The sequence below is a fragment of the Equus caballus genome, chromosome 25 (genome assembly GCF_041296265.1).
Source record: "Equus caballus isolate H_3958 breed thoroughbred chromosome 25, TB-T2T, whole genome shotgun sequence".
Taxonomy (NCBI): Eukaryota; Metazoa; Chordata; class Mammalia; order Perissodactyla; family Equidae; genus Equus; species Equus caballus.
Window position 1 is genome coordinate 45,236,849 of NC_091708.1, and position 14,206 is coordinate 45,251,054.

The window sequence follows — 14,206 nt, forward strand, 5'->3', positions numbered from 1 at the left end:
AGGCCTGGGAGTACGAGGACAGGCAGGGCTCAGCGGGTTCTGGAAGCCCTCAGTGCTGGCTTGTGAGCTCCTCTCCTAGGTTCTGGGGTCGAGGAAGGCACCTTGAGTGGGCAAAGCTGTGTCTTCTGTATCCATGTGAACGCAAGCACGCAGCGCAGACCCACAGGGACACTTACAGGCCTGCAGATACCCATCCCGCATGTATGCATACAAACCATGAACACAAGGACAGACCCACAGCCACACGTTCTGCACCGGGATAGGAGCTGTAGCCCGCAATGTCTGTTCCCTCTCCATCCCATGCTGACCATCCCAGGAAGACAAGAAAAGGGCCAGTCAGCGGGCCAGCTGCCCTACTGTCTAGCTCTGTGCCCATCCTCCCCACCCTGCCCCTGGAAGCATCCTTCCTGGTCTGAGCTTCATCGAAGGGTGACCTCTAAGGACACATGCAGCTTTTGCCTTCGGTGCTTCCTGGAGACTCCAAGGCTTTGGATCCTAGGCCCGTGCCCCAGATCCTCCCCCAGCTGTCATTCCCACACTCCACTCTTCAGTCCGCTCCAGGGGCCCATGTTCCCAGCGCTGGCCGCCCCTGCACCGCCATCCCGCGTCCCAGGGGTCCGCAGTCCCGTAGCAGCTGAGGCCAGTCAGGAAAGAGCTTTCTCTCCGAGTTAAATTTCCCCCGCCTTTTTGATGTCACATCCTGTCCCAGCCTGCTTCCCCGCCGGCCGCCGCCGCCCTCCCCCTCCCGCGCGTGAGCGTGGCGCCCGGGCTCCTCTGCGCCACCCCGCCCCCGCCCCTTCCCTTCCCTTCCCAGCAAACTTTTGGCACCCACCGCCTCGAGCCGCGCATCTGCGCTCCGCGGGGCGCGGGAGCCGTCAGGAGGAGGGGCGGAGGAGGGGCAGCCCGCCGGCCCCGCCCGGCCCAGCCCTGCCCGGACCGCGCGGAACCGCGGGACGCGATCACTATGCAGAGCGGAGGCTCCGCGCAGCAGACCCCGCGCGCCGCCTGCTCCGGGTGCTGAAGGCGCGGGGACACGGCCAGGCGCCGCGGAGCCAGCAGAGCCGGGAGCGCGAGCGCGTCCGCGTCCACGCAGCCGCCGGCCGGCGAGACCCAGGGCTCCCTGCATGCCAGGACGTTGGAGGTGGCAGCGAGACATGCAACCGGCCCGGAAGCTCCTCAGCCTCCTCTTCCTCATCCTGATGGGCACTGAACTCACTCAAGTACGTGCACCCAACGCCATTTTCCTCCCTGCGTGCGAGGCGCCCGCCCGGCCCCCAGGGAGCCCGGCAAAGTCGGGGAGCGGTTCCGCGCAGCCCCGCTCCCCCTGCCTGGGCGCCCGAGCCCCGGGGTTAGGGAGGGAGCCAGGGCCGTACCTGGGCTGGAGGGAGGGGTGCAGGCTGACCCGAGACTGGGGCTGGCCTCCCAGAACCCCCCAGCCCTGACTCAGCGGGGCTGCACAGCTGCCCCTCTCTCCCAGGACTCCCCAGCCTCCCACTCCCGCTGAGAAGTTCAAAGGGTAGCACGAGGGGGTCATTTGGCTGCTGTTGTCATCTGGGGGGAAGACAAACGGAGCAGGGTGTCTAAGCCCCTGGCATTCTCAGAGGTGGATCTGACCTAACTCCCACCACCCACACCCTGCACCCCTCTTCTGGAGCATCCTGCATCCCCGCCTATGGGTATAAGGCTGCCCTTGGGGCTCCCCAACCAGGCAGTGGGAATTGTGCCGTGGAGACCAGACAGGGAAGGGCAGGCGGTCGTTGTGTGTGGGGCTGGGGTGTATTGTGGGCTCAATGTGGAGGGCTGAGGGGGTTGTGGCCACATGCGCGGCGTGAAGTGTGAGTGGCAAGCCACCGTGTGCGTGTGCGCGGACCACTGGGCATTTTAAGCAGGCTTGCCATCCCCTGAACAATGTATCAATAGAGAGCCTGTCTCAGGCTGGTATTCTCCATTTTAAAAATTCATTTCGGAGCTGGCAGGGCTGGGGGAAGGAGAAGGGCTGTCTGGGAGCGCCCGGCTGGGGGTGTTGCTTTGGCACCAGGGTGCTTGGAAGCGTCTGCCAGCTTCAGGAGCCAGGCTGCACGGGAGTGACATTAAAATGCCCTTTGGATGGTGCCACTGTGCCACGCTCTGAGCTGAGAGACGCTGGTCCTTTGGAGCTGCTTGTCCAGGAGGTGGATGGGCTGCCAGCTCTTGGCCCCAAGCCCCAGCTGCCCCAACCCTCCTTCTCTCCCTCCCCGCCTCCCTCCCTCTCAGAATAAAGGAGGAAACAAAAGAGAGAAGAGAGAGAGAGAGGTGGATCACAGGAGAGAAGGCTCTGGAACAAGCTTCCCTTGTTTTGCCTTGAAGCCTTTGCTGGCTCTCTGGCTCTGCCCAGGAAGTGCAGCCCCACCCCCAGCCTCTGGAGGGTTTTGTTGTCACCTACCCTTAGAGACCGCTGCCCTGGTGCCACCCGACAGTCAGCCAGTTCCCCTGGAGAGGCTCTGCCTCATCCCCGGGAGAGAAGTTTTCCTGGCAGTGGGGAAGGCCCTGGTGAGTGGTGGGCTCGTGCACTGTGGAGGGACAGTTGCTTGCATGCACGTGCACACTCACACATGCTCACACCCACAGCCATGAGCACACACGAGCAGAAGGGAGCCAGGCAGGTTCTGATTAGCATGTGCCTTACTTTGACGTCTCGGGAAAGAGATGGCTGGTCCCAAGGGCCCTCCAAGCCTTAATGGCCTTCTTATTCCAGGCACTCTGAACTTCCATTCCCAGACCACAAGATGCTTTTCCGCCCTAGGCGTTCCTCTGTGCACGTTTTTAAAGACCCCCTGTGCTTGGAAGAAACTTTTGGTTCAACTTCAGTTGGAAGCTTTGTCTCAGTGGTGAAAGTGCTTGTCCGTCCACACCGTAGGCACCGGCCATCTGACTTTAGTGCCAGCCCCTGCACACACCCCTGCATCCTCACCCTGCAACCTGACTGTCCCCTTCAGCACCCTGGTCAGCTCCCCGGGCTCGCAGCCCTCCCTGGGGCGGGGAAGGGATGATGTTGTTTTCTTTGGGGGGTTCTTCTTTCTGAAGCTGAGCTGTGGGATCTCTCAAGGGAGTGAGTCCCTTAATGCAGCCAAGAGGCACCTCCCCCCTCGAGTGTGGCCCTGCCCTCCACGGGCCTGCCTCTGAGGTTAGGTTTTCAGAATCTTCTGTGGGAGGCCTTTTAGCCCTAATTGTAGCGGGATTCTGGGGCAGAGGCTCAGCTGGCAAAAATCGCTGTAAGCATTTCAAGTCTAAGAAGGGATCAGAGAGTGGCGGGCTCGGACCAGCTCCAGAGAGGCCGGCTACCCTGGTCCTGCCCAGGTGAGCCCCACAGGGTTGGACGAGGTGCCTCTCACCTGTAGCAGTGACCTCTAGCGTGGGGACTGGGGTGGGAGTGGGTGTGGGGACAGAGGAGGGCTCCTCTGAATCTGAGAGCTATCTGGGGACATCCATACCCAAGAATCTTGTGACTTACCTTTGTGAAGGAATACGATCCCTCTGGGCTTTAGGAAAAGGAGAACAGAGCGTTGGTGATTGAGTTAGGTTGAATCCGTCGCCCACCACCCTTTTGCGCTCCCTCTTTAGATAAATTGCACCCACAGCCACACCTCACTTTTAGGGCCCTTCCAGGGACACAAGCGTCCATGGCCGCTGTATTTGTGGGTGAGCACGCATCGTAATGGGGCCAAGTCAGAAACGTATGGATTTTACCTGTGCTTCGAGGATGCTGCTTGAAGGATTCAGGCAGCCGGGCGGGGGAGTGGAGCACATGGCCGGGCCATCTGTTCTCCTGACAGCTCACTTACGATGAGCCACTCAATCAAATGACAACTGCTGATCGATGGCCTACTATGCGCCAGGCTTGTGGGCCCAGCTGAACTTTGTTCTCAGACAGAAAGACGTTTTCCTTGGTCCTCTTCCACGACTTTCAGTGAAAGACTGGCGTTTCACACTCCTTGAGAGGCATCATAGGGAGCTCCCCAGCCAGAGTGCAGAGGAGTTGCTTTCTCTGTCCTGAGGGAGGTGGGGCAGTGCTGGACCTGCCTGAGCTCCTGGCCCAGCTCTGGCCCACCCCAGCCGTCCATTCAGATGGAAGCGTGTCCCCTGTATGTGATGGCCTCAGAAGGCTGGGAAGCTCTGTACCATGACCTTGAACCCAGCTGCCCGGACCCTCCCACTCCCAGCAGGCACTGTCTGGTGACCTTGAGAGAGGCTCTTAACCTCTCAGCCTGAACTTCTTCCTTTTTAAAACAAGGAGGATTAAACTAGATGATTCTGGAAGGTGTCTCCCACTGCAGACCCCCGCCCTGCTCTTTCAGTGGCTCACTCACCCGTCCCTCCCACCTGCAGCTCTCGGGGGCCAGCTGGTCGGGTTTAACTTGGTCAGACCTGAGCTTACGATGCTGAGTGAGTCCGAGCCATGCCCGATGGCATCTGGGCCGCCGAGCTTTGTGGGAAGACCCGGGGCTCTGCCGTCATCATCTGTTGTAGAGGCATAAGAGCTGTCCGAGTGCTCTGGGATGGGGGCGGAGGGAGGAGCGGTTTCTGCCTCTCGAGCTGGAGGAAGCGTTGCAGGAGGAGTGAGGTGTGAGCCGGATCCCAAGGTGGCCCCTGGGTCCAGCACCGAGCCAGGGGCAGGAAGACAGGGAAGGAACAGGTGGGCAGGAGGGAAGCTGCACGCAGAGGCTGCAGCATGAAGAGGGGCCGGAAACCCGGCCCTGGTGTACGGAGCTCAATAAAGGTGTGTTGAAGAACTTGACTTATTTTAAGCATGAAGTAGAGCCCTTCTCATTAGCTACGTGAACCCCAGGCCGGGCGTGGCCTCTCTTAACAATGTAACATCCCCCGACACCCTGATGTGGCGCCAGCTGTAAGTCGGCACAGAGCGTCCTGGAGTGCCAACTGTTACTGTGGTTGTTGAGCGCCTTCAGGCTTTATGGAGTGACTGCTGTGTGCTCCGTCCCCAAGTTTGACGGGCTGTTTGCTGGTCTAGGCGCCTGAGTAGAGATGTGGGCAGACCCTGGACTCTGCTCCGGGGGGAGGTGTGTGGGTGCTGTGCACGGGCAGGGCAGGGGTCACAGAGCAGCTGGCGTGGGGTCAGCCCCCTCAGAGACCCACTGAGGCCCAGCACCTCAAACCTCTTCTGTCATCCTCAGATTCAGCTCCTTCTACAGTGGAAGACCCCAAGCCACTCCCCTGAACAAATTTAACGAGAATAAAACAGCTGAATTTGGTCACCTGCTTGAGGCTAAGCTTGGGCCGTTGGACCCCGCTGACTTCCTGTCCACCTGCCCCAGCCCCTCAGCCCCCAGCTTTGGGCCCACATCTGCCCTGGACGCTGGAGTGCTAGTGCGTGTCAGGGGGCTTGGGGAGCACTGGGGTCTCTTCCTGAGCCAGTTAGTTCCCAGCGCACGGAGTCTGTTCCATCTTTGCACTGCTGATGGCTACTGCCTGGGCAGCCGGCCTCCGGGCCACGAACAGCGCTCCGGGAGAGGGGGGCTCCCATCTCCCCTGCGGGCCTGCCTCCCTGGACCAGAAGGCACCGTGACACCAGGGGGGCATTAAGCTGTAAATGCTCAACATGAGGCAGCTGCTTCGTCTCTGAAAGCAATTTGCTTCTCATTCCACTGACTTCAACCTTCCCCAATAAAAAGAAAGGTAATTTTCTGCCTTGGGTTGTATTTATTACTAAAGTTATCAGGCCCTGTAATCAGTATTAACACCACCGTGTAAAGTAATACAAAACTAATTACTAGCTAAGCTGAATTAGATGCATGGCCACCGTGAGCTGAGCCAGGCTGACGGGGGGAGGAGCCAGTTTTCGGCTCTGGAAGATGCTCTGTGGATGCTTCTCGCTCTGGAACCGACGGCCGTAAGGTTGTTCCCACGGCTGCCGAGGTAAGGGGAAGAGGAAATGGAAGGTGAAAAATGCATATCTGTTCATGTTTTCAGATTAGTACACGTAGAAGAATCTCGCCAGGAGCTTGAAGCCCTCGGGATAAACCCGTAATGAGAGTTAATATTTTCTGAGTGTCACTGCGTGTCACCCTCCCTGCCAGGAGCTTAATCTGGATCAGGTCACAGCAGTCCTGGCAACCCTGTGTTACTGTCCTCATTCTCGAAATGAGGAGACCGAGGCTCGGGGAGGCTGGGGACCCTGCCTGGTGACCCCGCAGCTAAGGGACAGACCCCGGACAGGAAGCAACTCCCAGTCCCAGGTCTGTCTGACACCTGCGTTCATGTTCTCGTTAAGACGGAGAGAAAGATAAAAAGTAGAGAAAACAGCTCAGTATCACTGAGAACCAGTTAAACAGGGAGGCCCAGATCATGCCGACCTTGGTGGGAGCCAGCGAGCTGTGTCTCCGTAGCTGTGGCCAACGCTCCACCTGCTGCTGACCTTGACGCTGGACTGTCAGAAGGAAGGGCAGGGCACGGGGCGGAGCCTTTAGTTTCTTTCCTTCCACTAAGGATGGGTGACCTCCGACCTCCGACAAGTCCCTTCCCCTGGGGATGGGAGGGGCGGCCGAGAGAGGACGCCCGGGTTCCTCAGCTCAGTTCTCCCAGGCATGAATCAGGGTTCACGGGGGGCGCTCAGCACCCCCTCGAGCAGCCAGCATTTGCTAGACGCCTGAGAGCCGAGAAGTAAGAAATCGGGCAGGGACGCAGTCGGCTGGTGTAGCCTCCAGTTCTCAAAACCGCCTGAAACGTGCAGTTCTAGTTACACCTGCTGCTGCACTTGGCGGAGTTTGACGACCTCAGGAAGTGACGCGGCCACGGGGAAGAGGATGTGCGGCCACCCGTCCGTGACCAGGCCTGGCATGGGGCTCCATGTCCGGGGAAGGCTTTCTTGTTAACACCGTTCCTCCTTCTTCCGTACCTCGCTTAAACCTCATGACAACTCCAGCAGTGTTTAAAAGACGTGGGCTTACCACTCTCGGCACTGGGGATTTCACCTGGATGTTCCCTGTTCATGGTTCAGTGACATCTAAAATCTGACGGTCAGTAAGAGAGTCGGTGACCAGGAAGAGTCTAGATTGAAGAGTCTGAGAGAGGGATGGGAGGATGCTGAACGTCAGCCTTTGTTCACAGACAGATGTGCAGGTCACTAACACCCACCCGGAGATGCTCAGCAACAGCAATTCAGTTCCAGCCCGTCGTTTTCGTGGGTGCGCAGGATGCCCCCTGGGAGGTTAAACGGCGCCCCAGAGATTTCCATAGTGTGTGAAACGGCTCTCACTGGTGGTTCTGGAAAGAAAGTTACTCCCACTTGCTTCAAGTGATGCTGTGGGTGTCTGAAAGTCAGAAAAAGAACAGAGGTATATTTGTAAACATGGTCAATAACTTTACTAACACCCAGGGTGTTGGTTGTAAATGTGACCGCATAGCAGGACTCAAAGAAACCGAGCCCGCCGTTTGGAAACAATTCTGCTCTCAGATATGTGAGTCCCTGTGCCCAAGGCTCCCACACGCTCCCACTCCCCGGGCAGCCCAGCCTCCGAGTCTCGTCCTGGTGGCACACAGGCAGGACCAGGTGTGAGTGGCAGCTGGGAAGAGGACTTTGAGTTGCTCCACAAGCAGCATTGGAGGGGTGGTATAAAGTGGGGAGTTTCTCCAGAGACAACACCAACTGTTGGCAGAGGTGGTGGAGAAGGTTTCTGAGGCCAAGTCCGGGCTCAGCAAGCAGAGGGAGGGTCCTCGTGGGTTGGTGAAGGTGGCCATGGTGCTGAGGGCGGAGCGTGCGCTCTGGGGGCGTGGCCACCTGTGGGAGCCGTGTGCGCTCTGGCTGGAAGGAACTCAGTGTCTAGGATCTGGCAGCACGAAGTCCTCTGCTCTGAGCAGATGCTGCCTTCTGGGGTGTTTCCTGCACATCAGCCGGACCTTGGAGTTGACTCTTAGATGTTTTTATAATAACATCACCGTCTAATTCATGTCAGGATCAATTAATTCATGTCAAGATCAATTACTTCTTCAACAGAAACCAGACTGTCCTTCTCATGCATCATGGAGCGTTCCCTTGCCTGGAAAGTAGGGATCGGTAACATTTGTGGGGCCCCCGAAACCACAAGCTCAGCCCAGAGGGCATGTGCCTGCCGAATTATCTCGTCCGTGCTCTTCACGGTGCCACTCCCAGAACCAGACCCCATTTCTGCTGAGCAGCTGTGGAGCTGTGGCCTCCCACGGTCTGGACGTGAGCCAGTCTGAGGCAACGTTTATGAAAGCAGCATGGAACTTTCCAGAGTGGGAGCAGAGGGTGTGGGAGGAGGGCCAGGGTGGGCCGCAGACCGCCAGCTCACTGGACGGACAACGACCCAGGACTGAGGGCTGGAAACGGGGTGCATCGGGGTTCGGTGGGAAAAGCAGTCCCGTGAGAGCTGTGGGTCAGCCCAGTGCCCTCCCTTGTGGAAGCAGCGCCCCTGTCTGGGGGGATTTTGAATAAAGACCATAAGTCCCGACACCAGAGAAGGAGCTTGAACCTGAGCGGAAGGTGGAAGGTCAGTGCTTGGATTAGCAACAAACCCCACATGGCAGTGGCTCCCAAGGACAGTGGTGCATTTCGTGGCACAAGCTGCCACGGTGGCTGGTGAGGCTCTGGTCCCTGTGTCTCTCTGATCGCGCTTTCCTCATGGCAGAGGCGGGGACAGGAGCGCTGCAGACATGTGCACGGCTGGCTCTGATGGCTTCTGCTCAGGGGACGCAGCTGTCCCTCACCTTCCCCTGGCCAGAATATCAGCCCATACAGCCAAGCCCGACATCGGTAGTGGCAGGGGACCCTCTGTCTAAGGGAGGCGCTACAAGGCACATGGGGATAGGCCGGGAGGAAATCTTCTTATGGGAAGGGCATGAGGAGAAATAACGCCGTCCACCGCTGTCCTCTGGAGTATAACCCAGAGGCCGCAGAGGGGCTGGAATGAAGGGGACATTGCTTGGACTGCCCATGGTGGTCCTCCGTGGCTGCTGGGAGAGAGGGTTCAGGAGACCCCTGGGCTCCTCCCAAGGTGCCCAGCTCGAGACCAGGTCCTTTCCCAAGAACATGCTTCCGCCAGCAGAGCGGGTGAATGGGAAGGGTGCCTGCGGGGTGCAAGGAGCACAGTGGCTCCGTGTGGGCCCCTCCTCTCTCCTCCCCCTCACTTTCTCTTCCGCCTCTTTCTTCCCTTCCTCTCCCTGCCCCCCTCCAGCTATGTGCAAATAGCTTAAGGAAAATACACATATTTTTAAACAGCAAAAGGGCACCCAAGCTGTGTCCTTTGGGGTGTCTCTTTGCCAAGGAGCACGGGGACTGGCCCGGACCCCGGCAGGTCCTCAGCCCGTGGACCTCGGTTTTCTACCTGTGGAATGCACTCGCTCAGATGTGCCCTCCTTGCACAGCTGTTGTGGGGCTTCCCTCAGTGATGCTCCAGCCCCCACACGAGCCTGTCCCCTATGAGAATTACAAGGTCACAGGCAGGAGGATGGTTTCACCTAAGGTAATGTCATTTTGAGAGCCACGAGCCCCGGGGCTGTGGGTGTGAGCCTTCCTGTTTTCACGTGTGCAAGTGAATTTGCGCAGAGCCCACCAGGGGCAAGCACCAGGGTGAGCACCGACACCCGGCCCTTTTGACACGTCCCAACAGGTGGCCCAGCACTGTAGGCCTGGACCAGGAATCGTGCAGGGGGCGTGGCCTCACAGCCTTCCCATGGGCTCAGCCCACGAGGGCCTAGGAATGCTCAGGCAGAAATGTCTCTGGTGGGCCACCATGCACCGTGGAATTGTGCATGTGGCGGGCGTCTGTGGCCCCGTGGATCACGCTGCTCCTGGGGCTTGTGAGCTTTCACAGTGGCCGTGTGCTGTGGTTTGAGCGTTGGTGCCCCCGCCCTTCATCTGACGAAATCCTAACTCTCAAAGACGATGGCATTAGGAGGCAGGCCTTTGGGAGGTGCTCTGCCCTCGTGAGTGGGATTAGTGCCTTATAAGGAGGCTCCGGAGAGCTCCCAGCCCCTTCCACCGGGTGAGGACACAGTGAGAAGGCGCCAGCTATGAACCAGGAAGTGGGCCCTCCCCAGAACCCAACCCTCCCGGTGCCTTCGTCTCGGTCTTCCAGCCTCCAGAACTGTGAGCATAAGTTTCCGTTGTTTATAAGCCACCCGGCTGGTGCTATTTCATTATAGCAGCCTGAACACACTGACACGGCACGACATCTGGAAGGCAGAGGGGGGCCACAGTTTTGAGCTTGGCCCTGGGAACAGCTGGCTCACACAGGACCTTGGACAGGTAGCGCTGTCTTCCTCAGCCTGCAAGTTCTCCTCTGCAAAGAGGAGCTGGTGTTAGCACGGCTCACAGGCATCGTAAGGAGGAAGGGACGGCAGGCACTTAGTTCGAGGGTGTCTGGGGCACAGCACCTGCTCAGTGGTGTCATGATGGTTATTCAGAGTTGCTAATATAAGCGAACCCTTGCTTCAAGGGAAGGCGTGTGGAAATTGGGGTTCAAATTCCTCCTTGGGAACACATGGTGTTGGCCGACGCCGCGGATCCTGTCATCCAAACGCCTTCCTTCTCCAACACTCCGTAGATTGCTCGTGGAACTGCTGTGTGGCCTTCCGGGTCAAATTACACTTGCTCAAGCCTTCTCAGATGGCCCCGGCACATGCGCTAAAAGCAGTGACTTCTCCTGCTGCATCGCAGGTTTCAGACCTGGAGAGGACTTTGGTTTGGGATGAGATGAGGTGGAAGTGACCTACCTTGAACCTCTCATCTGGTTACAGCAGCAGGGGTGCAGGCTGGAGTGACAACACAGGTGTAGATTACAGCAGCATGGGTCCCGCAGGTTCCCGCAGCTCAGGTGCAGGTGAGGGCAGCAGGGGTGCAGGTTGCAGTAGCACAGGTGCAAGTGAGAGTAGCAGGGGTGCAGGTGCGGGCAGCTCAGGTGCAGGTGAGAGCAGCAGGGGTGCAGGCGAGACCAGCAGGGGTGCAGGTGAGAGCAGCAGGGGTGCAGGCGAGAGCAGCAGGGGTGCAGGTGAGGGCAGCTCAGGTGCAGGTGAGAGCAGCTCGGGTGCAGGCTCCCGGTTGGGTGGGGAGCAGGGCTGTAGCCACTGCGCACCCCTGTCCTGTCCACACACTCCATCTGGGAGGGCGCAGTGAGAACAATGCATCTGTTCAGTTCTCTATAAACACAGACAAGAAATGCAGAGATGATGACTCGGATTTGAAGGCACCGGAGTGGGTGTGAGTCAGCCTCTCCTCCCATCGCTCTCCGTGCTTTGGCCTCCCGGGTCAGCTTAGTGCCCAGAAAGCTGCAGGAATTCCAAGGTGCGGTCCTCGTTTGGCAAGCCCAGTGTGAGTAACCCACAGCCGCATTTTTAAAAGACCACTCCTCGGCTATGCCTTAGGGGGTGCTGGAAACCCTTTCAGCTCCCCAACGCAACTGCTAGCTCAGGAGAAATAAGATAGGGGGTTTCAAATCTCCAGGCTGGCCCTAATTGCCTGTCCCCTCGAGGGTCGGAGAGAGTCCCTGGGCCAGTGGAACTGAAGGCAGTTATCAGTCCCCAGGGCGTCTCGCCTCCAACAGTCCTTGGGAGCAGCACTGTTCTTATGGTGGAAAGCCACCTGGATTTCATTTCCTCCGTCGAGAAGCCCAGCCAAGTTGGCAGTCTTCAAATTTAGAGCACCAATTGTAAATCCTTGCGGGAACTTATTGACGTGGAACCCAATCAGAAGTTCTCCAAACAGGAGATTTGTTCGTTCTTTTTTTATTCTTTGTATCTGTCCATGTGGGCTTCACCTTCCTAGAATGTGGCTCTGGGTGCAGGCAGTGGTTTCCGTCCAACAATACCTCCTCCACACCTGTCTATATCAGCAGCATCTCTTGCGGATGGTCTTCAGCCAAAAGCAGCTCTTAAGAGAGGTGGCAGGGGCCAGCCTGTTGGTGCAGCAGTTAAGTGCGCACGTTCCGCTTCGGCAGCCTGGGGTTCGCCGGTTCAGATCCTGGGTGCGGACATGGCACCGCTTGGCAAGCCATGCTGTGGTAGGCGTCCCACATACAAAGTAGAGGAAGATGGGCACGGATGTTAGCTCAGGGCCAGTCTTCCTCAGCAAAAAGAGGAGGATTGGCGGCAGATGTTAGCTCAGGGCTAATCTTCCTCAAAAAAAAAAAAAGAGAGAGAGGTGGCAAAGGTCTCTGGGGGCATGAGGCCCAGCTCTGCCTCTGGTGTTCTCACCAGTGTCCCCTCTGAGCAAGTTTGGCCTTCGGACAAGGACTGGCACTCTTATGGGACGCCAAGCCTGCCCCTGCAGTAGCTCACTTCGTCCTCACGACATGCCAGGGAGAGGAAGGCTACTGTTATTACGCCTACTTTACAGATGGGGAAACCGAGGCACAGAAGGGCTAATTACCTCCTTGGTCAGTGTCTCACAGCCAGTAAGTGGCAGAGCCAGGACTCGAACCCAAGCTGCCTGGCTCCAGAGTCTGCCCGTGGAGCATGCACGCTAAGATGCCTCACTGGTCACGGTGTCCACTCGGTGGGTTGTGGGGCAGTTTTGTTCACGCAGGGTGCCCGGCTGTGGCAAGTGGCCCAGAAGCTGCTGCCCTGGTCACAGTGTTGCTTCTGTCCTGTGGCCCACAGTGCACTGCATCCGTGCTTGGTTTCGGTCCGGGGTCTGCAGCACGCCGTGCCCCACATCTTGTGCTCAGTGGGTGATAATCTGCCGCTTATGAGATGGGTGGTGGCAGTTCTGTAGATTGGATTGGGTGGGATTTGAAGTTATCCCAGGAACATAAGTGGTCCTTGTCCCTCTGCAGTGGGAAGCGGGTGCGAGTGATTTGGGCGGGCGAGGCTTGTGGCGCTGCATCTGTGTCCAATATGTGTTGAAAGAGAATGGAGGCAGGTCCTGGTGGCTGCTCCTCCGGCACCCAGCGGGTGTGCCTTAGTGCGGCGGATTCCGGCGGTTGGAGCAGAGCCTGCAGTACCGGCTGGCACTGGGAGATGGCGGCCTGCCCCAACTGTTGGCATTCGCTGCAGCCAACCCAGGTGCTGCCACAGATCCTTGTATGAATCAGGACAGCAATCCGAGGCACCCCTTCAGCCCGTGGGTCTCACCCCAACACTCGGGCCAGGACCATCCTGGCTGTCACTGAGTCCCCTCTACAATTGGGGACGGAGCAGAGAGAGAGGGAAGCCCTAAGAAGGTGGTGTCCATCTTAGGCGGCCGCCAGGAAGGCCAGCTCCTTCCTCCCAGTGCCGGTCTTTCAATCTCCATGCAGGAAAGGAGATTAATTCTCACCCAGGCAGAAAAGTATGGTGAGTGATCTAGATGATTCCTTCCTTCCCAAACGACTGAGAAGGCTAGATGGAGGCCTGGAGGACGCGTCTTTCATCTCGTGCACATTCTCAAGCCCTATTAAGGTGTTTGACCGCGTCAGGCCTGGCTTCTCAGCAGACTTGCACATGTCCTGGTGCTGATGCTGCAGACGGCTGGGGGCTGTGGCAGGCTGCCCTGCCCCTCTGCCTCGGCACCAGTACTCCAGTCCCCCCACACAGGGACATGGGGAGCCGGTGAGGACACCCACCCCTGCCCCCAACCACAGACCCCAGGTTCCACCCACACCCCACTTCTCGTGGTGGGGTCCCTGCAGCTCCCCGCCCACGCCTGAGCCTCAACCCTACACCAGCTCCTGCCCTGAGTGCACTCTCCTGGTGCCAGCTTGCGTGCCCACCCTCACACCCACACCCAGGAGCCCTCGCTGGCAGTGCTGCAGCTGCCAGGAGACTCCCGTCCTCCCAAAGGCCCCAGAGCACCTGGCTGCCGCTCTCCCAGGAGGGGCTTTCCTCTTACACCCCTTCCCCTCTCCACGTGCTGGGCTGGAGACCCCGGCCATCCAGGGGCTGCTTTCCAGCTGGCCAGGAGCTCGCCCTTCCGCTTGGGTTTCAGGCAGCGGCCCAGGCTGATGGGGAGCCTGGAGTGACCACGCAGTAGGTCCCCAGCAGTCAGGGTGCAGAGGGCCCTGGGAGGGGGTGTCTCAGAGGGGTTCCTGGGCCTCGCTCAGCCCTGTCCACCGTGAGGGTGGGAGGGCAGCGGCCCATCCGTGCATCTAAGGCCGCCGCCCTGCCTTGAGGGGACTTTTATGACTTGGGGCACCGTGGTTCGTCTTTCCTCCCGGGTCACCCCATTCCAGCTCCTCAGTGACGGGGGTTTGCAGACCTCGCTGCCAGCAGCCAG

The 14,206-nt window shown here is 58.7% G+C and overlaps 1 protein-coding gene across 2 annotated transcripts in view; it reads left to right on the plus strand.

Annotated features, from left to right (window-relative positions):
* The first annotated feature begins 720 nt into the window (after nucleotides 1-720).
* The window catches only part of OLFM1 (olfactomedin 1), a 39,662-nt gene continuing 26,176 nt past the window's right edge, over nucleotides 721-14,206 (plus strand). Inside the window, exon 1 of one of the 2 annotated variants that reach the window (XM_070251846.1) lies at nucleotides 721-1,220. In XM_070251846.1, coding sequence (XP_070107947.1) covers nucleotides 1,125-1,220 — 96 coding nt within the window. In that variant the 5' untranslated portion in view covers nucleotides 721-1,124. The remainder of the gene's footprint in view (nucleotides 1,221-14,206) is intronic. The other variant, XM_001917922.5, reaches the window with a different exon arrangement.